Raw genomic sequence first — 27,229 nt, forward strand, 5'->3', positions numbered from 1 at the left:
TATCTGAACTTGAGGGTAACAATACCCATGTTACAGCCATGTTTTCAGGAGTAAACATACAAAGCACAGGATCTGGCATGAGTTGGGCACTCAGTGAATGTTAGTCCCTTTCTCCTTCCCTTCCTTTTGTTCCTCTCTTTAACAAATGGCAGAATAGAATCGTATCATTTCAAAATAAGGGAGAAATATTTCTGACTTAATAGCAAATTGTAGGGCACTTTAAGCAATATAAAAATCAATTTAAAAACTAATGCATGCTGACTATGAAAATAGATAGTAAATTGTGATTATACTATCCTGCTTTTATCATTTAATGTTCATGTCAGCATATTTGGATATACTTTATTTATTTATGCACTTTTAAAACGTGTATTTTTTTTAATGAAGAAAAGAACTCCTGCCACTCTCCATACTCTGTATGCCACTGTGCTGGGAACAGGACACTGGCTTTAGAAGACAAGACAGGGGAGCAACTTCCTATGGGGGAAATCAAGGAACACGTCAAAGTAGAAGCGGTCGCAAAAGATGACCAGCACTTTGACAACTGGAAGGACACTGCAGGTAGAAGGACGAGCATATGAAAGAGCAGGAAGCATCAGGAAACCCAATGGGGGTAGTCTGCAATTACAGCTGTAAGACAGATCTCTCGTATGTTCAGAAACACCAATGTTACTGATCAAAACCGCCATCTAAGTAGGGCCCAGCACAGCAGCTTTAACTGGAATCACTCACGTGCTCATGATGAACTATAACGAAAAGTGTAAAGTTAAGGTTTGGGGAAGGCAAGGGGCATGAGTAAGTGTGTCTTAGTATGGCCAAGCACAGAGATAGCTAAGTCTCGCTACCATCACCAACATTAGCTTGAAGGCTTTCCAAATGCCTAATTTCAAGATAAGCCCTTTATATGCCCTACCTTGGTTAGTCCTCAGAGAAACCCATTGAGAAAGGTATTATTACCATTCCATTTCAGAGATGAGAAAACTGAGGCTTAGGTTAAATGACTTAGGTTTAACTTCACTCACAGTAAGTGAAAGAGCCACTTTTGAACCTAAATCTGTACGATTCCAAAGGTACAAGGAAGAAAACTAGAACCTAAAACACTCCTTGCTAAAGAGTCTCTAACAAATTATTATTGCTATAGACCTTTGTTTTAGGAATACCAAAATCAGCCAAGACCCACACTAAGATGCTCAACTGACTTGACCATGCTGGAAAAGTCAATACAATGGAGGAAGGATAACCTGTTTAAAGCCATTTGTTTGTTAACAAATGGTGCTGGAGCAATTGTACATCCACAGGCAAAAGAAATGAACCTCTACCTAAGCCTCAGACTTCATATAAAAATTAGTTCCAAATGGATCATTCAAAACGTTTACTTAAATGTAAAACGTAAAACTATAAAATCGTCCCAAGGATGATTCTGGAAAACATTTGAAAAAAAGATGTTTCAGTTTTAGCTGTAGGTAATATGAGGGTACCAAGAGACAGAGAAGAGAAGAGGAGGTGGCAGGTGGGGTGCTAAATATTCTCTGTGCCTTAACTCCCTGAAACCTTTAACACGCCAAGGAGGCAGAGACTAACAGTTGTCTCCTGTTACAGCTGAGACAACTGCTGCTAAAGAGTTCCGGAGCCGCCCAGCTACCTGCAGAGCCAAGCACCTGCCTGCCCTGCGGTGCCGCCTGCCCTACTGCTACCAGAGCCTCCCATCTGAAATGGTGAATATCTGACCTAAAAAATAAGGTTTATTTCTCAGGCACAATGGACTTTTAAAGGCACCTGAACAAAATTTGAATCAAGATGGCAGTAAAAGCTAGCTGGAGCAGGACCTTCCTTCATTCCTTCACCCCTTTTCATTCGCCCTCCATAGATAAATGGCTAGGCCAAGGGGCAAGTGCCTGTCCTTGACCACCTGGAGGTCATATGGTCAGGGAGTGCCATTCGGCTGCAAACAGTCTTTACATCTCAATTCCACAGCGGCAGGTGTGGACTTCCAAGAAAATAAAGGCCGGGGCCTCCACAGGAGCGCCTGTACTTGCACACGGGTACCCGGGGGGGACTTCGGTCTCCATGGAGGCCTTTTCATGTTGTGGGATCATTACTGATGGAGGGAGGCTGCCTGCCTATCCCATGGGGGTTTTCTCATCAGCTCTGGGCAGCAAGGGGAGAAGATATCATCATCCAAACCTGGCAAGCTACTGTCAAGCAGGCTGCTGCTTGTCCAGCAGAAAAGCCTAACACACAGAAAGAGAAATGCAGCGTACTGTGAGGAGTTCCAGCAAGCGAGTGCTCCCTTACTGTTCTACTACTTGCTTCCACCTTCCTTCTTTTTGCCCTGATGGCAAGCGGGACACAGACATCGTCCACGTGCCAGGACTTCAAAGCTGACACCGCCTCGGAAAAGCTGAGTTGGGGCTGTTCAGGTATGGAAGGGTTAAGGCGTGTCCTGTACTGTTGGTGCTCCATTATTACCACTTTGAAAAGCCATGGCGTTACAGGAAGAGTGTGAGAATGCTGCAGCTTTCCCGGCCAACATTTGGTTCCCATTACCGTGAGTAATCTCTCTCCGCCCTCTTTCCCCAACCCCCGCCCTTCTTCTACTTTTTCCACATTTTATATTAAAAGTACATCAAACACTTTTCTTCCTTTTTAATATTTTCCTTAAGCTTCCTTCACTCAATTTGCCTGGTTCTGTGACTTTTCTGGTTATTCATTACTGAGGGAGGGGAAAGGGTAAGCCTCTTGGATGAAATCAATCAAAAACAAAAGCAGGGGAGAAAAGCACTTCAGCAGTGCAGTGTAGGGGAAAGAAGCTAACACGTAGGGATTCTTCCTGATCTTAATTGATAGTAAGAAAAGAAAGAGCCCACTGAGAATACTTTTACCTTCCTGCTTCTTGGCCCCATCTCAGTTATATTCTTGCCTGAAAACAGAGCATCTCTAAAATAATATATCTGAAGATAGGTCTATGCCTAATTTCATCATCAGTAAAAAAGGAGAGAATTTGCAGGAAAGGAATAAGTGATAGTCTCGTAGAATAGATGCTGGCAAGTGTGTGAAGGAAGAGCACGCTCCAGATTGGAGGGGGTAGTGGTACAGCCCTTTCACAGCCCTTTTGAGGCCAATTTGACAGTATCTATACAAATTCAAAGTGTATATATCATCTGATCCAACGAATTCCACTTCTTGGAATGTATCCCATAGAAATACTTGCACATGTGTACAAAGATATATGTACAAGGCATTCACTGCAGATGCCTAAATTGGATACAACTTAGTGCTCTTTAATAGGAGAATGGCAAAATAAATTATGGTACGTTCAACCTCTGGAAAACTACATAGTGGTTAAGAATATTCAGATAAGCTTACATAGGGACTTCCCTGGTGGTCCAGTGGTTAACACGCTGTGCTTCCACTGCAGGGGGCATAGGTTTGATCCCTGGACAGGGAACTAAGATCCCGCTGCATGGCCCGGCCAAAGAAAAGAAGAAAAGCTTATATAAACAAGCCAGAGAAACATGGCGACATTAGGGAGGAAAAAAAGTCACGGAAAAATATACAGATCAACCTTTTAACTGTGGCTACCTCTGAGGAGGGGGCTTAATCTCCTCTTAATCTGTATATGTTTCTGTTAGATTATTTTATGACGTGGCTACATGTGTGTATTACTTGTACACTTAGCTTTTATAAAGTATGAACATAAATATTTCAGTCAGTAGAAAATAGGAACATATATAATGTACACATGTATGTGTGTATATATATATATTAATATATATACATATACATATCCTCCCCTCCTGTATAGCCCTGTGTAAACTGTCTTAACCTGCAAGAAATTTGAAACTTGGAAAATTTCTTAACTTTACAACATGTACCAAGTCAGACAAAATGACAGAGAAATGGATCCATAGGAAAGAAGAAATGATGACTCTGAGAGGCCCAAAAGTTTCCAAGGGCCCAGTCATGATAATGAAAACAGTAAACACTGATCAAATTGTACTATGTGTTCACTGCAGGGATGGGAGGAAGGGGAGAGTGTGTGTGTGTGTGTGCGTGTGTGCGTGCGTGTGTGTGTGCGTGTGTGTGGTTGGGGGTGGGGGCAGGAGGAGGCAGCACAAGAATTCTCAACTTCCACCTTCTGATAGGAATTTAATAAATAAATAATATATAAAATAAAAAGCCCCCAAATGGCAGATAAACATATGATTTAGAAATATGAAGGCAAGTAACAGAAGAAACAGCTGAAAAAAAAAAGCTGAAAGCAGTTATCTCTGGAATGTGGACATTAAGGTTTGGTAGCAGTGGGAGAAGAAGGGGCAGGGGATTCCCATTTTCATTATCAACTTTATAGAATTACTTAACTTTTAAAACGATATACCTGGGGCTTCCCTGGTGGCGCAGTGGTTGAGAGTCTGCCTGCCGATGCAGGGGACACGGGTTCGTGCCCGGGTCCGGGAAGATCCCACATGCCGCGGAGCGGCTGGGCCCGTGAGCCATGGCCGCTGAGCCTGCGCGTCCGGAGCCTGTGCTCCACAACGGGAGAGGCCCGCGTACCGCAAAATAAAAACAAAAACAAAAACTATATACCTGAATGATTGTAGGAACCAGCTTCCAGGATGGCCCCCAATGATCCCCACCTCCTGGTATTCATATCCTGGGTAATCCCCTCCCACACTGAATGGAGCTGGCCTGTGTAAACAATAGGATATCGCAAAAATGATAGTGTGTTTGAAAGACCTAAACGTAAGAGTTAAAACTATAAAACTCTTCAATGAAAACAAATGGCAAAAAAGCTTCACAACATTGGATTTGGCAATGATTTCTTGGATATATGCCAAAGCCACAGGCAACAAAAGAAAAAATTAAAAAATTGTTCTTCATCAAAATTAAAAACTTTTGTGCATCAAAGGATACTATCAACAGAGTAAAAATGCAACCTACAGAATGGGAGAAGATATTTTCAAATCATACATCTGATAATCCAAATATATTCAAAATACATACAGAACTCCTAAAACTCCACAACAAAAAGCCAAACTTGATTTAAAAATAGGCAAAGGACCCGAATAGGCACTTTCTAAAAAAGATACACAAACGGCCAAGAAGCATATGCAAAGATGCTCACCATCACTAATCATGAGGGAAACACAAATGAAAATCCACAATGAGATACCACCTCACACCCGTCAGGATGGCTACTATAAAAAAAAAAAAGTGTCGGCGAAGACGTGGAGAAACTGAAACCCCTGTGCACTGCTGGTGGAAACGTTAAATGGTACAGCTACTCTGGAAAACAGTACGGAGATTCCTCAAAAGATTAAAAATAGAATTGCCTTTCTGCTCCAAGAAAACACCAAATGGTGGATGATGCTGGTGTTCCAGGAGACCAGAAGGTGACCGCAGCAGCTCCACAGAGGTATGGGGGGCAGCTTCCGGTGCCAGCGCTGCAGCTATGCTCAGGCTGGAGCCAAGGCCACAGAGCTCGTTGTGGGGAGGCTGAGGACAAGAAGTGGCTCCCGGTCCCCGAGCCAGGCTGCTTGGTCATGGACATGGATACCAAGTCCCTGGAGGAAATACATCTCTTTTCCTCGTCCGTCACGTAGTCTGATATCATGGACTTTTTCCTGAGGCTGACCCTAAAGGGTGAGCTTGAAGACTACACCTGTGCAAAAGCAGACCCACACTGGCCAGCACACCAGGTTCAAGGCATCTGTTGCCACTAGGGACTACAAGGGCCATGTCAATTTTGGTAAGTGATCCAAGGAGGCAGCCACGGCCGTCCCCGGGGCCATTACCCTGGCCAAACTCTCCCCTGTTGCCAGGCAGTGAGGCTACTGAGGAAGCAAGATCAGCAAGCCCCACACTGTCCTTTACAAGGTGACCAGCCACTGTGGCTCTGTGCCGGTGTATCTCATCCCCACCCAAAGGCACTGGCATGCTCTGGGCTCTTGTGCCCAAGAAGCTGGTGGCCAGTATCAAGGACTAGTACACCTTGTCTGCAGGCTGCACTGCCAGCCTGTGCAACTTTACCACGGCCACCTTTGATGCCATCTCCAAGACTTACAGCTACTCACCTTGACCTCTAGAAAGGGACCATGTTCACCAAGTCTCCCCATCAGGAATTCACTGACCATTTAATAAAGAGCCATACCAGAGTCTCTGCAAAGAAGACCCAAGCTCCAGCTATGGTCACCACGTAGAGTACTTACACAGGAAAGATAAAGTGAATTAATTAAGCTTGGAAAAAAACAGAATTATCGTATGATTCAGCAATTCCACTCTGGGTATATATCCAGAAGAACTGAAAGTAGGGCCATTAACAACTATTTGTACACCCGTTAATAGCAGCATTACTCACAAGAGCCAAAAGGCAGAAGCCAGCCAAGTGTCCATCGACAGATGAGTGGATAAACAAAATGTGGTATAGACATACAATGGAACATTATTCAGCCTTAAAAGAAAGGAAATTCTGACACATGTTACAACATGGATGAACCTTGAGGACATTGTGCTAAACGAAATAAGCCAGGCAGAAAAGGACACACATTGTATAATTCCACTCATAGGAGGTACCTAGAGCGGTCAAATTTAGAGAGACAGGAAGTGGAAGGATGGTTGCCAGGGGCTGACAGAGAGAGAATGGGGAGTTATTTTTTAATTGTTACAGAGTTTCGGTTTTGCAAGATGAAAAGAGTTCTTGGAAGTGGATAGTGGTGAGGCATAGTAATGTAATGCACTTAATGCTCCTAACTGTGCACTTCAAATGGTAAGTTTCATGTTATGTATACCTTTTCACAATTAAAAAATTAAAAAAAAAAAGACTGTGTATGACTTCTGAGCTAGGTCATAAAAGACACGTGCCTTTTGTCTTTCTCTTAAGTCACTCATTCTGGGGGAAGCCAGCTGCCATGTCATGAGGACACACAGGCAGCCCTGAGGAGAAGTCCATCTGTTGAAGAACTGAGGCCTCCTGCCAATAGCCAGCATGAACTCATCATCCACGTGAGGGTGAGCACCATGGAAGTGGATCCTTTGGCCTCCGGCAAGCCTTCAGATGACTGCAGCCCTTCTGGCTGACATCTTAACCATCACCTCATGAAAGAGCCTGAGGCAGAACCACACAGTTAAGCTGCTCCTCGATTCCTGACCCACAGAAACTGAGATAATAAATGTTTATTGTTTGGCTGCTAAAGTTTGAGATAATTTATTAGGCAGCAATAGATGACTTATGCAACTATTTAGATAAATTTGAAAAGGAAAAGAGAAATTAGCTTTAACGCATTATCCTATCAGAGTGGCCTGCTATTCTACCAAAGCACGCACCAGGGTACGTTATTATGATGGCGTGCTGCTAGGTTACAATGCCTCTCTTCACTAAAGCCTTAAGAGAGAGATTCTCAACTAGGCTGTACTGAGAAAACTTCACAAGAATGTAAAGTGTGATGAGTAGTGTATACAGTATACTGAACTACGTATTTTAGTACAGTGTTCTGGCTGTCTGGCAGATGAACGCTGAGCTGGCAGCAGGGTGTACAGCACAGTATACCTGCAATATGTAAGAGGAGAAATTAACCTCGAGCTGGTGCCAAGTACAGATACTATGTGTTTGTTAGACTACGGAGAAACTTTTCCTCATGAGTATATGAGAGTCTAATCAGGGCAGCAAATAAATAATAGCACTCACACAGCCACAGAGTCCTGAAGGATGACCAGGTGAGGAGTAAAATTTCAGCAGCTTAATGGACACTGTGAGACATTACTCTACTTTAAAACTGATTCCACCATGTGGAATTCACCTGGTTGAGCACTGTTTTGAGTCTTTTAACTCCTTAAAGTGTGTTGAGGAAAATCCTAGTATGTGGAAGTGTGTTTCAAGTGTAAAACAGGTGACAACTGCTCCCACAGCAGGTTTTTAACCAGCTCAGTGTTAGAGTTCTTGTCTAGAGGCAGCCAAAGCTCAAATCCTAAAGATGGCAAGCACGTTGAGTTGTGGCTGGTTAAAGAAGAAAGTCTTAACCTAATCCACCTAAATTTTTGTGGTACCCAAGATAGGTATTAGTAAAAGAGCTGCCTAGGTGGAAGTCTGCTCTGTGATTATGAATCTAGATATTGAAATTCATTTGGCATACATTAAATTAGTGGATACTATGTGTCAGATGCCACATTAAGAGATAGGAATATAAAGATGTATAAGTTCGGACTTCTAAGGAGGTGGTAAGGGAAAGACATGAAAATCTGTAATATAATGGAAATGACAGAGCTACAGGCAAGTAGGCAGACTCCATGTGGGATGGCAGTAGAAGGTGCACAGAGTAAGGGTCGGAACTGGGCTTGATCCAGAATGACACAAAGAATTTGCCAGATATGAATGCGGAAGGGAAAGACTATGGAAGTAGTACATATGAAAACCCAGAAATGTTAAAAAAAAAAAAAAAACCCAAACTCAAAACACTGCTGAATTCTTTGGTTGACATTAATTAAAAGGGCAGATAATGGGATAAAATCCCCTTAACATGGCATATCAGGCACTTGAACTTTTCCATCTCATCCTCAACCCTCCCCTACGTGCACGCCATGCTCCCACAATGGTGCACTCAGGCATGCTCTTCCATACCTCCCTGTCTTCACACAAGGCTCTGTGATGCTCACTTAGTTAAAAAACAATAATCCGTCCTCTGCAAAGTCTACTCCAGTCTTCCTCCGATAGAGCTTATTTCTCGAGGTCTCAAGATGCCTTCACTGGCATGTTTTTGGTACTGTGACTATTCTTCACAACGACTATTTCTTACTCACTGGACCAACAATTTAAGGCTGGTCATCATTCTGGTCTTTGTCCACTCAAAGCCTGGCAATGTCACAGTCATGCAGTGTTTGCTGAATGAACAAATGCATGAAGAAGTGAACACTCCTCTCTCTGGAGTAGTCCTATGTTCCACCTGAAGAAGGGAAACTAGAACAAATAACCCTTTGAGAAGTTAGAGGAATCAAATGGAAAATTCATCAGGCTGAGAATTAGAAGTAGGTTCTCAACCTTGCTTTACCACCAGGTAGGCATGAGAATTTGCACAATCCACTTACTTCTCTAGGTCTCAATTTTTCATACCTGTAAAACAGGGTATGGATTAGATGATGTGGACAGGTTTACAGTAATTCTCATTTACAGAGGCAGGCCCTGTAAAAATGCTTTCCTATGTCATTTAATTTTCATTTGCTCCTTAGGACATCCCTAGGAATTAGGCTTTTTTTTTTTTTTTTTTTTTTTTTGCGGTACGCGGGCCTCTCACTGCTGTGGCCTCTCCCGTTGCGGAGCACAGGCTCCGGACGCGCAGGCTCAGCAGCCATGGCTCACGGGCCCAGCCGCTCCGCGGCATGTGGGATCTTCCCGGACCCGGGCGCGAACCCGTGTCCCCTGCATCGGCAGGCGGACTCTCAACCACTGCGCCACCAGGGAAGCCCCGAATTAGGCATAAGTACAGTAGGTTGAAAGAACTTGCCCTAAGCAACATAGCTAGTAAGTGGCTAAAAAGGGGAGGGATCCAAATTGGTCTGCCTGTATAGAATACCTGCTCTCAAACACTAGGTCACAACATTTAAATGTGAGAGTGTAGATATTTTAAAGTAAAAGAATTTGGACCTCCTGAAGCCATATGATAGAACAACAAAAAAAAATGGCAGTGCTTTTTTAATCTACTTTTCTCTGAGAAGGAGATGCCTTAAGGTGATAGGGACAGGGTGAGAGGTACATGGAAATGCACCAAACAGAGTCTTAAAAGGGGGAACATCCTTTCTGGATGGAAGGTCTGAGCCTAGAGAAAGAAAGAAAATGCAGGATGAGATAAATGGAAAGGGAGGATTAAAGGGATATAGCCTGGCAGAAAAGCAAGGGAAGGGAGAGGAAAACAGGAAGGGGTGCTGAGCCAAGCTGAGGATGAAGATGGGGGGCTGGACAGGGGGAGGATGATGACGGGGCCCAGTGCTGTTGATGGGCAGAGCGATGGGAAGCAGATGGCCACACTGAGGAGAGAAGGATCCACCAGCAAGGCAATTCCAGCCAAAACTGGGAAATGGGATGGGATGAGTTTGGTTCTTTAAGAACTGAGGGGGTTAAAAAAGAGAGCTCAGCCTGAACCTGAGAGGAGAAAAAGGGGGAGACTAGTAAGAAAAACAATGACCCCACAGGTCTGAAAGAAGAACCTGCAGACTGAAAGAGAGGTGATGACAGAGAGTGCCTGGAATGGACCATTTAATGCTTTAAACCTGTGCCAAGCTGAGTAATGGGGGATTGAGCTTGTGATTTACCTCAACTCTGGGAGAGATTAGTCTCTGTATCATCAGCAGCGTAAACAAACATTACTATTTTACAGTGATAATAAGTATTATTAATACTGAAAAGACCTAGTCGTGTGTAGTACTTTGTAGTTTACAAAGCATGTTCATGTAGATGATCTCATTGAACTCCCATGACAATCCGAGCACCCTTGCTTCCCACCTGGCAAAATTAGGCTTAAGTTCAGTCAAATGATTTACCTCCAGTCAGGAAGTTCCAGGTGGACCGGGGATTGGCACCTAGGTCTTCCTGTTCCCGCTCCAGGGTTCTTTGGGTAGGAATAAAACATAGCCTGTGCCTTTAACAGACTTACAGTTCAGGAGATCAAGAACAAAGGCATAGAAGATGATTACTCAGGGGAGTATATACTATACTCAAAAAAGAGTGGAGCTCAGAGGAAGGAGCAGATTTGGGGGCGCTGGAAAAGGTCTGAGTTAACTGTAGACTGGATAGGAGAAAGGGACTATCTAAGCAAAGAAGCAAGGAAGCAGAGAACGCTCGGAGTGTGGGCTTTAGAGGGGTGCTTTACCTACCCAGTCCTTCCCCCACCAGCTTAGCAGCTGCAAGTGCAATCATTTAACAAATACTTATGGTTGACACTGCCCTAAATGCTGAGGATCCAGTGGTGCACAAGATCTACATTCAAGAAATTTACTCCAAGTCTGAAAGTATCAGGGTTGCTTGTTGGGGGATGTCAACTGTTCTTTTGGAAAAGGGTGATGTTCTATTCTCAGAATGATGCTCTAATTCATCAGAGAAATGTAGGAGCTCCAGTTTTTCAAAACTTACTATTTTCTCAAATAGAAGAGGACTCTGTTTGCCTCTCCTTTGGCAGGTGATCAGAAAAGATCAGAGCTGAGAAAGGGAAAAGGGAGCATTAAAAGTGGCTATTTCACAGCAGAGTCAAAGAAAAAAAGAAAAAGCGGGTTGTGTTTAGCACCTTACTCCACAATTTTATATTTACCCTCCCAACAACCAAGCTCCATTGTGTATATACTATGCACATATAGTAAAGAAAAAATGTGATATGGGAACACAGTGAGAGAGTCTGTGAAGTGCTGAAACAGCATACCTGGCAGCTGCTAAAACAAAACTTCAAAGATTTGGCTTCTTTGAAAAGCCATCAGGCAGGACCCCACCCACTCTCCCTGCTAGCCCACAGCTTCCCTGGGAGCTGGTACATGTAACCACTTCCGCATGTTTGGCTCTGTTCCCCAGGTCTATAGCCAAGCAGGCTATAAGCTATAGCAGCTATAGGCTATAGCAGCTCTATAAGCCAAGTCAGAACTGCCAGCCAAGCAGGTGGGGGGCTGGCGGCTAGGTAAGTGTAGGGAAGCAAGACCTCTCCCCAGTATCTAGTCATGAGCATATCTCAGAAAATAAAATGGTAACGCTAGGATCTGCTTTAAAAATCCCTTCCTCTCAGCCAGCCCAGCTCTGATTGGTTAGACACTAGTAATTCAGAAGCTCTGAGCTTTTGAGGTTCCCAAGGCATTAAAATATGCCCCTCCCAGTACCACAAATTAGTTTAAGAACAGCATCTGTGGTAAATCTCTAGATCTAAACAAAAGAGGCTTGACAGCTACAAAAGAGCCTAAGAGGATAATCAAGAATATGCCTTACTTTGTACTTCTTTTTTTTTTTTTTTTTTCCACTGACCAAGTTTGGGTCTCTACACATCTTTGAATCTTCTGGGACAACCATTTTGTCCTGTACTGTCCAATATGGGAGCCACGAGCCACATCTGGCTTTTGAGTATTCGAAATGTGGCTAGTATGACTGAGGAACTGAACTTTTCATTTTATTTAATTTTAATTGATTTAAAAATTTAAAATCCACACGTGGCTTGTGGCTACCATGTTGGACGGCACTGATCTAGCCACTTATTCACCAAACATTTACTGAGCACTTTGTACAAGAAAGTGTAAGGACATAATGATGTGTAAGACTCAGTCTCTGACCCTCAAAAGCTTACAATCTAATACAGGAGGTAAGACAAGTATACAAACAACAATAATACAAAGAGGAGTGGTATGTGTCATAGCAGAGGTAAACAGATATTAGAACTTGGAGCAGGGAGATGGTGGCCTGACATTATGCATTCCCCATACTAGCCACCCAGGTAGGGGAGGCCAGTACAGTCGTCCCTTGGTATGTGCAAGGGATTGGTTCCAGGACCCCCGTGGATACCAAAATCCAAGGACTCTCAAGTCCCTTATATAAAATGGCACAGTATCTGCGTATAACCTACGCACATCCTCCCATATACTTTAAATCATCTCTAGATTACTTCTAATACCTAATATAATGTAAATGCTATGTAAACAGTTGTTGGACTATAGCAAATTCAAGTTTTGCTTTTTGGAACTTTCTGAAATTTTTTTTTCTAAATATTTTGATCCGTGGATGCAGACCTGTGGATACCGAGGGCCGACTATAAGTCTATCAAATAAAGGACAGTGAGGAGAGAGGAACTACTGTAGAGAACACCAAAAATTTGAAATATCACACATATTCAGTACACACCATGACTTATTGGTCAACCAATGTTAAAAGGCTGGAGTAAAGAGACAGTCATCCTATACTGACTGGGCTGTTTAAGCACCTTCTAGGAGTGGCTCTCAAGACTCCTGAGGGTTAGGTGGGGTGGGGAGAAGGAGGGTAAAAAGAAGGGTCTCTGCCTTTTCCTCTTCTTCCACACCCTGCCTCTTCCAACAGCACGCCCCCCCCCCCAAAATGCAAAGGGTCTTTTGCTTGTAGGGCACTTTCAATCTTGGATAACTAGAAAGAACTGAATAGGGTTCAAAGGAGAAGAATAAGGACCTGATGACTTGGGAAAGCAGCTGTGTGAGCTCCACCTAGGGGGGTGGGATAGGGAGGGTGGGAGGGAGATGCAAGAGGAAGGAGATATGGGGATATATGTATATGTATAGCTGATTCACTGTGTTATACAGCAGAAACTAACACACCATTGTAAAGCAATTATACTCCAATCAAGATGTTAAAAAATAAAAATAATAAAAATAAAAAAGGAAAAAAAAAACTTCAGTGGAGAAGAAACAGGGCTTTTTTTCTCTAGTTTTCAGATCACTAGGATAGGAAGAGCCACAAAAATTCATTCTCTAGGAATTAAAACTGTGCATTTAGCCAGAGCCTCCTCTGAATTACATCTTTTAGGAACATGAGCCCAGGGGATGAAGAACAGAAGGAAGAGAAAGCCTAATGACATCTGCTTGGGATGTCATCAGGGAAGGTTGCAGAAAGGCTGAGCTGAGCTGAGCCCTGTAGGAGAAAAGGGTTTGAACATGTAAACATACAGGTGAGGAGCAGGGGGGTCTGTTCATTCCCTCATTCTTTTACTTAATATTTGTTCTTTATGTTTAAGTGTCTGCTGTTTACCAAGGCACTGGGATACAACAGTGAATAAGACAACTTACACTTTCGTGAAGTAATTATAGTAAATTAATAGGATAAGTGCTACAGAATGGTATAAGGATGTAGTGATGGGAAAATGTACTATTTTCGATCCATAGAGTTTGGCTGGAACTAAATGTGTGAAGAATAAAACTGGAAAGGTAGATTGGGGCCAAATACAGATATTCACCTTGAAAATCAGGCCAAGTTATTTTTTGTTTTTGTGGTACATTAGAAGGTCTTTTTATTTCTTCCTTAAAAATTTTGTTTTAATTATCAAAATTAACAAAATATCAACAAAGAAAATCTTTAGAATAAATAAGACAAATGAGAAAGACTTAGCCATGAAAGGTAGAATTGTACCATACTCCCAAGATGTATTCTCCAATTTATCTTTATCAGCAATAAAGTTGGTATTTTGCTATCTTTGATATTTTTCTATAATTTCTCATTTAGTTGTGGAGGCAAGACCTGGAGACAAGTAGAAAGTATGATTAATGATGCTTCATAAGCCCCCAACATCAATTTCTAGACCTTTTAGTTGTATGAACTGAAAAATCGCCTTTACAGTTAGGATCCAGCATGATTTCAGCTTCTATCACTTAAAACTCAAAAGTGTTTCGGGACTTCCCTGGTGGCACAGTGGCTAAGAATCCGCCTGCCAATGCAGGGGACACGGGGTCAAGCCCTGGTCGGGGAAGATCCCACGTGCCGTGGAGCAACTAAGCTCGTGCGCCACAACTACTGAAGCCCGCGCGCCTCAACTAATGAAGCCCGCGCGCCTAGAGCCCGTGCTCTGCAACAAGAGAAGCCACTGCAACGAGAAGCCCGTGCATTGCAACGAAGAGGAGCCCCCGCTCGCCACAGCTAGAGAAAAGCCCGCACACAGCAACGAAGACCCAACGCAGCCAAAAATAAAATATAAATAAATAAATTTACAAAAAAAAACCCCCAAAACTCAAAGTGTTTTGACTAATGCATTTTATCAGCTGGACTGGTTCCCATTCACTCTCCCTTGAAAATGCCTTAAACACCTTGTACATTATCTCTCTTTTTCTTCCTCTCCTTTTCTGCAGGAGTCTGCAGCCTGTATACAATCTAGGATGTATTTAAACTCTACCTTAAACCCTTCCTCTGCAGAGCCTTAGATTTCCACCCTTCTTTAGTACCTTTTCTAAACCGCGAGCTCCACTGAGTCCATATGCCCTCCCCCCTTTAATCACTCGCTCTATATTTCACATGCCAAAAATAAGCAAACTTCCAGGGCAGTATTCTCTACACCGCCCTGCTGAGTGTCAGCTCTAACTTACAGGACTGTGGAGCACACTTCTTGATCCTCTCATAGATCCTCGCAAAGCATGGAGCACAAAGTAAATGTGCAGTTACCTCTTGATTGATTCATTTTAGCCTCTCTGCCTACCCAAGCCCCAGCTGCCCTTCCAGGGTCAGCTCACACACCTTTCTTTTCCGTGAAGGTTTTGCCACTTTCTCGAGTCAGAGTGATCAATTTCTCCTCTGAACTTGTACCACTTAACAGCATAATCCTCTTCGTCAACAATTAAGTACATATTGCCTTACAATACTTGCATTAGTAACTTAAGTGACTATTAACTTTCCTCCAGACAGAGTGAGACCCTATTACCTCCTTCAGAGTGAGCCCCATGCCTTGCATTTAGGAGATATTCAGTAACATGCTAACTTTTTTAGGATAACATTGTTTTAACAACTACCAGATGAAGCCATTTTCCAGCTGGAACATTACTTATTACCAGTTTCACCTTTCTTCTTTTTCAAGTATTTCAATATACTAAATATTTGGTGAAGAAGGTAAAAAAACTCTTCTCTTAGGGTCTTGTATTTCAAATGTCAGTGTTGGGTTCAAGCAGCTAGCAAGATATTTGAGAATACAAATAATATAGACAGATTTTTTCATCTGCTCAGTTTTGCTTGGTGCAACCCAGTTTCACAAGAACATAATTTGATTTCCTGTAGCCTTTAGGTACAACCTATTTATTACCCACCCCCCTTATGGTTTCCTTACCTGTGGTGCCAGAGAGCCTAATTTTCTCATCTAAAGCCTTCTAGATTATAGTCACTTTACTGAGATGCACCCATATTTCATTTTCATTACAGAAAGATAGTAAAACTTCTTTTAAAAAACCAGGCAAAACGTGGCATTGATTATTGACTTTGAAGCCAAATTAATACAAGTCTTAGCCTGATAATTCATGAAAGCCAAAAAACACCCCTTTATTGCCTCTGAAGCATAAGAATGGTCCAATTAGGACAAGAGTTCTACTGTTACTTGTTACTAACACGTGGGCCTGCCACATGATGTGACATTTTGAATTCCTAAGCTCTCATATATTGCCTCTCTCACTCTAGCCCTACTCGCATTTCCCAAAGAACACTTGGCTCCATATTAAAATGTTACCTTTTAAGTTTAGCTCCTCTTATTTTTCCTTAGGAGCATTTTAATAGCTTATAATCAAAATTTTAATATATAGATCCTTACTTCACTATAAAAACAAATAATGTAAACCTGAGCATTGTGATTAGGTATAACTGCTTTTGTCACTTGTCACCGTGATACGATATGACAGTGCATGTAAGTGATGGCCAGTTGTATCTGAACTCAGTGGTGTAGCAATACCGTATCCGAAGCAAGTCTAATTTTTTATGTTTTTCTCTTTTCTGAAAAGGGAACCAAGAGTTATCAGGAAACCACACCAAAACCAGAACTTACACCAAAATTTTGCTCCTCAAAAGGGCTGCAGGGACGAGAGAACCTGTACTCCTTTTCAGACCGTATGAGTCTATTGTTTTCTTTTATTAAAATATAGATACAGGAAGATTTTTTTCCTTTTAGCCTCTTAAATCCTAGGACTTAAAAAAAAAAAAGCATTGATATTTTAGCTGTACTCGGTCAGTAATATATGCTGAGAGTCTTTCAGCAGAAAGACGGGCAGGAGGGTAGGATGAGGTCTTTAGCTAAAGGTTCAGTGAAGCCAGCTGGTTGTCCTAAATTTGTTGAGTCAACATTAAGTAAGCTTTAAAAATGGATCATCAGTGTTTCTCTACAAGAGTCAGAAAGAAAGATATAGTGTTTCTTCACCACTGTGGTTCTTTCCAAACTCTTTTAGGGCTGGTAAACAGCTATGTTGGAAAGATAGAAGATGACAGAAAAACCATGTGAGAATTAAACTGAATTATGAACTAAGTAACTGTGATAAAATTCCCTAATTCTAGAAAAGGAGTCTCACTCAGCTTGTACATGGATTTTTGTCATTCGGTCCTCTTAAAACCAAAATAATCATCAATTGTGGATGGATATCAAATTACAAAGTGAACAGCTAAATAAGACAGAGTCTTGCCTCTAACAATGACTCTGTGTGTATGTGTCCGAGTGTGCATGTGTGTGTGTTAATCCTGAGGAAATGTATATAAGGTAGTTTATCTTTAATGCGTTGAGAGGGAGGGGAGAAGGCAAACGGAACTGGAAAAATGCTACACTGGCAAACCACAAAGCAAGCTGCATTTTATTCTGGCTTGCAGATAAGAAAAGACCCCCGTCTTCCACTCCTGATACTAGGCCCAAACATTCCCTAACTTACTTTGCCTAGGCCTTGGTATGATGTCCAGCCAGCGATCTCTGACACACTTCCAAAGTTTACCAACATTCCTTCAACAGGCAGAAGTCCAGTGACTCTGGCCTTGGTACAAACACCTACAGCACTCAGCTCTCTTGGTGAAGGAGGAACTGTAGAATCTGTCACAGAGCTTGAACTGACACAGAGCATAACCCTTGAGAGGTTATGTGTCTGGCTGAGTGAGAAAAGAAGCAGAGGAATTTCAGATAGAAGTTCAGGCCTTTATCACCCGTGTGCCAGAGAAGCGTTTTTCTCAAGGGGAAGGAGTGGTTAAGAGCTAAGACTCAGGAGGAAGAAGGTCAGGTAAACTTTGTTTTATGGGAAGGAAGGAGGATGAGAGAAATAGCACTTCTACAGAACTCTGAACAAGAAAGAGTTTCTTTTTGTTTTTAGGCCCCCCAAAAGTGGTTTCTTTTTGTGATTGTGCTCTTTGGCTACAGAGTGTTGTTTATATAACAGGATAAAGTACAAAATTATAAGCTCCAAACTCCTCCAGAGGAAAGCTCTCCCAAAGCTCGACCCCCAGGATGGATGGAAAATATGAGTGTTTACTGGCTGGAACATTGAGCCGCAATGGAAATTTCAACATTCAGAAGAAGATAGCAGAGAGGAAGGGCCTGTTAAGTAGAAAGAAGTCACCCTTCAACAAAGGGGTCAAAGAAAAGGAAGAGTCTCCTGTGGGCCCCACTCTGATGGCCCTTCCTCAGCTGGAAAGGCTACATCTCTGCGATCCAGCTCCAGGAGTGCACTGCATATGGCTGATGGCCAGTTTCCTCTAAACCAGATACTAAAACACGGAGTGTAGCAATCCCACATCCCAAGCAAGTCCAATTTTAAGTTTCTCCTTTTTTTTTTTTTTTTTCCTGGAAAGGGAACTAAGTGGTATCAAGAACCTACACCAAAACCAGGCACTATACTGGCTACTTTCACATGCACAACTCTACTAAATCTTACAACAACTGAATGAGGTAGGTATTATTATCTGCACTTTTAAGCAGATGGGGAAATTGTGGCTCAGAGAAGCTAGGCAACTCGCACAAGGTCATACACTCAGGAAGGCAAACCCTGAAGTCCCTTCTCTTTTCACTATACTCCGCCATCTTCTTAACAGGGGTTGATGGCCTCCTTTCCTATAAAGTAAACATACTGGGCTTCCCTGGTGGCGCAGTGGTTGAGAGTCCGCCTGCCGATGCAGGGGACACGGGTTCGTGCCCCAGTCCGTGAAGATCCCACATGCCGCGCCACGGCTGGGCCCGTGAGCCATGGCCGCTGAGCCTGCGCGTCCGGAGCCTGTGCTCCGCAACGGGAGAGGCCACAACAGTGAGAGGCCCGCGTACCGCAAAAAAAAAAATAAATAAATAAAGTAAACATACTTTTAAAGAAATAGAAACATTTAAAGGACTATTTTCAGAATAATTCCCCTAAACAGAGGAAGAAAATGGAAACAAAGCCTTAGCATTTTGGTCGCTGAATAATTTTTGCAGAACTATGGGGCTCTCTTTTAAAACCTCACACACTCCTCCTCCTATTCTCTTTTTATTGTGGTTAAAAAAAAAAGTATAACTTTAAAGTTACCATCTTAACCATTTTTATGACTGCAGTTCCGTAGTGTTAAGTACAGTCCCACTGTTGTGCAACAGATCTCTAGAACTTTTTCATCTTGCAAGTTAGAAACTCTATAGCCGTTAAACACTAACTCCCCCTCCTCTACTCCCCCAGCCCTTGGCAACCACCTTTCTGCTTTCTGTTTCTACAATTTAGACGACTTTAGATACTTCATAGGAGTGGAATCATACAGTATTGGTCCTTTTGTGACTGGCTCATTTCACTTAGCATTATGTCCTCAAGGTTCAGCCATGTTGTAGCTGGTGACAGGGTTAAATCCTTACACCCTCTTCTTGATTCTCTTTCTTCTAATTGCCTGGGTCACACAATTTAAATCTTTTTGTTATATGCTGCCCAACACTGTTTCCTAACTGTTCCATGTGTATGTGGCTCCTTCTCGTTGTTAGACAGTAACCTCTTAGTGATCCAACACCAGGTCTTCAGTCTTTTAGACCCTACCCAGCGCTCAGCACTACGCCGACAGCATAGAAGATACATCCTGGACAGTAAACTCTGGGAGACTGGGGACGATTCTGTCTTATTTGCCGCTACTCCCAGCAGCTAACACAATGCCTGACACATAGAAAATGAACAGAACATGTTTTATTAAAGAAAATAAACTCAATATTTCTGAGAACTGAAAATGAAAAGATGGGAAGTCAGAGTCCTGAATCATTCGTGAGAAATAAGCTAGGACTTCCCCGGTGGCGCAGTGGTTAAGAATCCGCCTGCCAATGCAGGGGACACAGGTTCGAGCCCTGGTCTGGGAAGATCCCACATGCCGCGGAGCAGCTAAGCCCGTGCGTCACAACTACTGAGCCTGCGCTCTAGAGCCCGCGAGCCACAACTACTGAAGCCTGCGCACCTAGAGCCCGTGCTCTGCAACAAGAGAAGCCACCGCAATGCGAAGCCCATGCACCGCAATGAAGAGTAGCCCCCGCTCGCCGCAACTAGAGAAAGCCTGCGCTCGGCAACGAAGACCCAATGCAGCCAAAAATAAATAAATAAAAAAATAAGTATTTTTTTAGAAAAAGAAATAATCTAAAACAAGGGAGAAAAGTATTAGTTAAACTGGTATCAGAATCTCTGAAAATCTGTTTCAAAAAATTATGTAAAGAAAGGTACCAGACTATAATTTATAACTAAAGAGTAAGAGGGCAGAGGAACAAGGTGACATGAAATATCACCCAATTTTCCAAGATTTGGGGCTTCATTGTATCCCATTCCCCAGTACAGAATTTAAAGTTCTGACATACAGCTGTTTTCCAGAGTAGAGGCTACCAGGCCACACAGCCTAGGCCCACGATGTCTTGCCCTGTCACAGAAAGAAAGAACAAACTCATGACTGTGCCTTCAACCTCCCTCACCTTTAACATCGAGGAACAGATAAATCCCCAGGTTGCATGTGTGAAAAAACCAGAGATGGATAAAAATAATTCAATGACAAATGCTGGAAAAACATACAAAGGGGCAGAAGCCAGACATTCGTGGGATTCCCTGACAGCTCGATCCACGAGGAAGGGCTGGACTGGAAAAAAACAGAGCCTCAGGTTCCTGCCAAGCCGTCTGAGGCCCTGTCCTTCCCAAATCATTCCAAGCAGCAGCCAGAACTTTACAGTAACCCTTCCAGGTCTCCCAAAGAAAGATGCTCTCCTCACCTAGAAAATGCTCCTCCCTGACACGGTCCAGTTCTGTGCAAGGCTGGCGGTAATGAGGAGATGCCTCTGCACATCAATCTCAGCTCCTAACAATTCCCCGGGTACCCAGAAAAACAGATAATTAAAAGGCAGCTTGAAAAACCCGACCCATTTCATTGGCTAAAGAAAAGCTTAGTACCCAGGTATCAGCATCTAGAAATCAAATACAATCCCTTTAAGAAAAAAGAGGTCGCGGACATTCGGTACCTGCATCCTGGAGGCCAGATTGTATAATTCTCAATTGGCCTTGCTCGAAGGCACACCTCAGGCTTCTAAACATGTGACTGTATTTGGCCCTGACTACATTCTCTTCTGGAGAATGGCCTGCAATTAATCTCACTTATTACCTCTGAAAAGTAACAACAGAGGAATGGCTGGCCAAGTCCAACTCCGAGTGTCTAGGGAACTGCAAGCTCCACGGCCAGGCCTCAGACTGTCTGGGCAAGGCGTGGGCTCTCTGCCTTCCTCTCCCACAACAAAGCTCCAACAGGGACTCCAGACAGACCAAAGGAACCGAGGGATTTGAGGAGCTGGGCTGAGCTCACACTGACCCAATGGGAGACGACAGCCCTGGGCTACATGTGGGGTGGTTTCCAAACAGCGGGGGAAGAACAAGGTTGTCTGGTGAAAACTTGTGTGATCCATAAAATTGAGAACAATAGCAACGCCACAGGGAAATGAAAAATAACACCATTTGCTGAGTTCTTGTGAGTCACCAGTTTTCATTCCTGTGGCTACCAAGTCACTGAATCCTCCAAGATGCAGATGAAAAGTACAGCCAGCATTGGATTCTCTTTACATCTTTTTACTGTTTACAGGACAGCCCCTGGTTGAGTGAATTATGAGAATTTATCAGCACTGGAATCCACTGATGCTTTTGTAGATGTACAAGTAAGAGGACATGTTATTTACTTAGCACCCACTTCCAGGGAGATCAAAGTGCTTTAAGAACAACCTAAAAGCTCCCAAAACAGGCCAGTTTACACATAAGTATGCTTATCCAATAAAAAGATTAAATGAATAGTTTAGGGTCACTTAGTGTAAAACTCAGTAATAAAACTCACATCTCTAAGCTACTAATCCCTTATTCATGAAACTTAGTCACCCTTACTTCTAAGGAAGGAACAACAAGAGACTAAATAAATATCCACAAAACAGTGACTTACCAGGTAAATAAAGAAACTGGGGCATGGGACAGAGCGAATGCCTGAGGGAGGGCTGGCTGGGGCCCATGTCATAGTCAGTTCTGAAAGGACCTCTGAGAATTCATTTAAGGCTCTTTAGGGTGGGTATCTCTGGGAATTCCACATGGAACTGGAACTCCCAAGCTGAGCTTGCAGGCTGTCATGGCAACCAGAGGTTGCACAGTGTTGAGGGTTGGGGGGAAAGGAGATTTTCCAGGGCTACCCTGGACTAGAATGGGGCCAGAGAACTGACCCTCGAGCTTGAAGAGTAGGTGAAGAGACGGCTGTTATGGGTACAACTAACCCCCAAAGGGAAAGACCAGGGGGCTTTGCAGGGGCTACTTCCTGGTGCCAGTGGTTCTGAAGTCGATCGTATCATGTGGCATTCTACCACAGCCCATGAGCACAGTCTGGCTGGGAGAAGGTCACTCACAGCACTGCACCCTAGGTCCTGCCTCTGACCTTGATGGACCCCTTCATCTTTCTGTGTCTCGGCATTAAAAGGTGTCACCAAGAGAAGGCTCAAAACCCAGCCATAATTTTTATTCCAAACACAAGTATGAAAAATGCTAAAACTCAGGACTTCCCTGGCAGTCCAGTAGTTAAGAATCCGAGCTTCCACTGCAGGGGGCACGGGTTTGATCCCTGGTTGGGGATCTCATCATCCCGCATGCCCTGTGGTGCAGCCAAAAAAAAAAGCTAAAACTATTTTTCCAAAATGTATAGTCTTGACATTTTGCTTACCGTATGGAAAACGGTTGCAGCCTTGTCATATAGACAATATATCCAAGATTGCACAGAAAGTGTTTTCCATAGAAACAAGCCTCTGATTGTAAAATGAAAATGGAATATTTGGAAATATTTTATATGGAAAATAAAGCTCTGTGGTATAAACAGAATTTCTTTTTTACGACTTATGTTTTAGGAATGCGGTTACTCTGGAATCATAAATCACCAAAGGACAGACTTCTCCTATGAAGAGAATAGTGTGGGAGGATGTCCTGTCTTCAAAAGTCCTGCCTCTTGGTCTTCAACTCTTCATTATTCTAAATTGAGATGATTCTTTTCACCCTTGACCACAATGATCACTGGTATGAAAGACACCGTACCAGAGCATGATGTAATGCGCTTATGTTTATCTTGCTTCCTGGGCAGAGTCTCTGCTTCCCAAATTAGTTCCTTAAGTAATCATTCTAACACCAACAGATACTTGAACAACAATTAGGTATTTCCTCCATGCCCAAGCCTTCGGTCACCCCTCCAACCTCAGGGCAGGGCAGCATCCAAAGAGGTGGCTGGTTGGCAGAGGCTGATGTGCTGGCCTGGGGTAGGGAGCTGGTGGGACACCTGTGGCACAGTGTCTTTATTGGAGGGAACAATATCTCAGCTGGTTGGAATACTTCATTGTAACAGTCACATTCCATTCTAGCTCATCTGACTCAGGGACAGATGCAATTAACCCCATATTTAATAGCCACTAAAGCAAGATGTACTGGGAATCTGTTTCTTCTTACGTTTTTTGTACAGGGGAACTTGAAATACAGATCGAGACTAGAATCCAATACAGTGGTTTCTTTTTTAAATCAGAAGTTGCTGACGTTATGGCCAGAATCTATTTGGATCTATCCTCTGCCACTTTGCTCAACTACATAAAGGGAATTTCCTTCCCACTTTCCAAATGAACATTGTCCAGGGAGGCTGTTTGAGTTTAATTAGATAACCTACATAAAAACATATAAAATATGTGCTTCAAAAGAAAAGAGTCCAAAGTTACTGAAACACAATGTAATACAAGGTACAAAAAAAGAATTAGGAGACAAGGAGAAAATGTCCAAAGTCAATACACAAAAATGTTGACTGTGAGCAAGGATTAAGCATAGTATAAATTCTTGCTCTTCCACCCAGAAGTGAACTTGCTGAACTGTATCAGAAATTTCCTTTTCATTTGATTTGCCCACAAACTGTCTTACAAGTGAAATGAGGCCCTATATTCAAGCACCAGAGGATTAGGACACGAGGGGAAGGCACTTGTCTTGCTGGTGCCTGTGCAGGGAACTCAAAGTGAGAATGACTGCCCCTGTGTGACCCAAATGCCGGCACCATCGCCCTTTACATACCTGCTTCCAGGAGGGGCGGAGTGGCTCTCAGGAGCTTGGGGGTCTGACTGTATTGACCATGTTGGGCCACTAGGACTGATGACAGGCCAAAGTGTGTGGGGAGTTGAAGCACTGCTTCCGTTTATGACGCCACTTGCCAAATTCAGGTTTGTTACCTAGAAATGAAGTGAGGGAAATAACCTGATTTTACAGAGTTTTAGAAAAGTATCATTAAAATCATAATGGGGAAAATCACGTAGAGTCCAGGAGATGCTGACCCACCTGAGCTTAAACAGTGGTTGCCACAAAGGCACTCGTTAAAGGCTGGCATCTGTGCACATCCAAGAGCACAGGTGAGGGTGGCTAGTGTCAATATAAATTAACGAGTATTTATTCTGCCCCTACTATGTGCAAAGCACCATACTATGCGAGGTGCTGTGAAATACAAAGATTAATAACAAAAACAGCAAGTACTTACTGAGTATTTACTCTGTGTCACACAAGGTTCTAAGAATTAGGCAAACTACTTAGCCTTTCTGACCCTTGTGTCATATGAAAGTTCTAAATGCTCGATAAATTTTAGTTTAAATAATTATTATTATTAATAAATAATAATTTATAATATTTAATAATATTTATTATTATTTATTTATTAATAATAAATAATTACTATATAAAGAACTCACTGATTTAGAAAAAAGATGCACAGGCAATAGAAAAATGGGCACTGACTTCAATAAACAATTTACAAAAATGGAATATAATTAGCCAATTAAACCATTAAAACTAGTCATTTCCACTGTCAATCAAAGAAATGTAAATTATAACATTTTCGTATGTTACACTGACATAAATAATAACCAAAAATATAGTACCTAACCACGGCAACGGTGATATTAGATATGTACTTACACTATTTATGAGACTATTAATTGGTACAATCTTTCTACAGATAAATTTGGCAATATATTATTAAAAGTATCAAAATATTTGTACACTTTGATGTTACACTCTAACTTATAGGAACTACGCTAAAAAAACAACTGCGGATCATTAATGAGGTGAGTATTATAATAGCAGTTACCATTTAGCAGCACTTACAATGTGCCAAGCTCTGTATAAACGAGTATATTACATGCATCTCATTCAAACTGTCATAATGCTATTGGCAAGTACTATTATAATCCCCACTTCACAAAGAAGGAAACTGAGGCCTAGGAATAAATGGCAGAACCAGGATCTGAACCATAGTCTTTGAAACTCCAAATCGCACGTTCTTACTCACTACACTACGCTGGGAATAGAAATTGAAAACAAGCATTGATTTTAATACTGAAAAAGGAAAGATCTAAATGGCTGAGAGTATTTAAATAAATTATGTTAAATAAATATGTTAAATAAATTTTGCTCTGAACATATAAGGGAATATTATGTATCCATTAGAATGTTTTTGGAGAATACTTAGTGATAATAGTAACATGCTGATATCTCAAGTTAAAAAACAAAATCACAATATGAAACTGTACAGAGGGCAGAAGCAATTTCCTTAAATGAACATATACACAGACACACACTCTAAAGGGCATGTATTACTTTTATAATCCAAAAGAAAAAAATGTAAGTTATTATGAAAAATACAGGTGCGAGGTGATAACCTTAAAACCTGGCTGGAAAGGGTGGAATCAGAAAAGAAAGGATGGTTCAAGAAGCATTTCAAATGAGATGTACAGGGGATGCTGAAAAGAGGGGGTGTACTCAAAGCTGAATGCAGGGTGCTGAGTAGGAGACACTAAGGAATAGTGAAGTGAGGAGATATGAATTCCAAGAAAAGTGTCCTCCTATGAAGTGTCCCAGGAAGCTAACAATTTTGACATTTACAAATAGAAGAATTCTGGATTTTTAAAAAATCGGATAATTCTGAAAGAAAATAAGTCATTTTTAGTAACAGTATAGTGCTTCATTCCTAGTTACAGAATTCAGTGACAACAGCCCAGGACTGTGTCTTCACACCAAAGGACCCAAATATTTTTCTTGTGACGAAAGCCACTTTCTCTAAGTCAGGAGTGATCTCCGGTGTCTATGGAGGCTGGGGGCCGGAACACTCAGACTGCACACTCCAGTGGGGCCCCAGATTCAGAGGAAGCCTCAGGAGCCAACCTTGGCTTGTCAATTCTGACCCCCTTCTGCCACCACCAGGGGAGGAGAAAGACCACGCTGATGAAAGGGTGGGGAAGACAGTGTGGCAGATTAGGGCAGTGTTCTCTGGCCCCCAGGGCCTCTGAAGAACCTTGCCCTTCTTCCTGCACCCTACCTAGTGGCAACAAAGGCCAGGTTCTCGGACGATCAAACAGATTCCCTGTAGGACTGAACTCACCCCCGTCCCATACTGAGCCCTTCTCCTTCTTGCCCTGACCCCTGGCACTAAATATTAGGCTTTTCAAATTAGACATGAGCTTGGAGCTTATAAAGATACTACAAAGTGGAAAGGTCTTTATGAAAACTAACACATTCTCCAATTACTGCCTCAGTCAGTTGCGACAAAAACCTCATAAAAGAGGTTTATTAATAATTTATAGTGGAACAGCAGGAAAATAAACGAAAGGTACATACTTTACCATGTCTAGTATAAACAGTATAGCTGGAGATTAGTGAATGGGAAGGAGAAGAGATATCAGATTTGGTACATCTTCTCTCTTTTGTCCAGGCTGCCCTTAATTGAAACATCATCATTTTCACCATAATCACGAACACTTACTGAATGCTCACCATGTGCCATGGGCTTAGACGTCTTTGCATTATCTTGATGTGTATTATCTCACTTAACCCTGAGCAAGCCTTTGAAGGAGGTTCTATTGTTACCCCCATTTAACAGAAGAGGCAACTAAAGTCTAGAGAAGGTAAACAATTAGACAAAAGTAACACACCTAGTAGGTGGCAGGGCCAAGATTAGAACAGAGAATGTTCTCCTCCAAATGCATGTGGAATACTTTTTCCAAATAATATGGCTTAACATCTGAGTCCTTACAGTGGAAGTGTCAGGCACTTATAAGTGAGGTTTTATCAATATATCTCCCTCCTCATCCATTACTCATGGAAGTAGATACTGTGATACTCCCTTGTGGGATTTTAGTTCCCCAACCAGGGATCAACCCTGGGCCGTCAGCAGTGAGAGGATGGAGTCTTAACCACTGGACTGCCAGGGAATTCCCCCAGTACTCCCTTTCCAGATATGGAGAAACAAAGGGTCAGAGAAGTT

General features: G+C 42.4%; 1 protein-coding gene and 1 pseudogene across 1 annotated transcript in view; one reads left to right on the forward strand and one right to left on the reverse strand.

The window, feature by feature from the left end:
- The window catches only part of TTLL5 (tubulin tyrosine ligase like 5), a 253,665-nt gene that overhangs the window by 71,137 nt on the left and 155,299 nt on the right, over positions 1-27,229 (reverse strand). The window contains exon 28 of the mRNA XM_065871649.1: positions 23,995-24,149. Within this exon, the coding sequence (XP_065727721.1) occupies positions 23,995-24,149 (155 nt within the window). The remainder of the gene's footprint in view (positions 1-23,994; positions 24,150-27,229) is intronic.
- Positions 5,487-6,200, forward strand: LOC136118628 (small ribosomal subunit protein uS5 pseudogene; annotated as a pseudogene).

This window comes from Phocoena phocoena, chromosome 2, assembly GCF_963924675.1.
Source record: "Phocoena phocoena chromosome 2, mPhoPho1.1, whole genome shotgun sequence".
Lineage (NCBI taxonomy): Eukaryota > Metazoa > Chordata > Mammalia > Artiodactyla > Phocoenidae > Phocoena > Phocoena phocoena.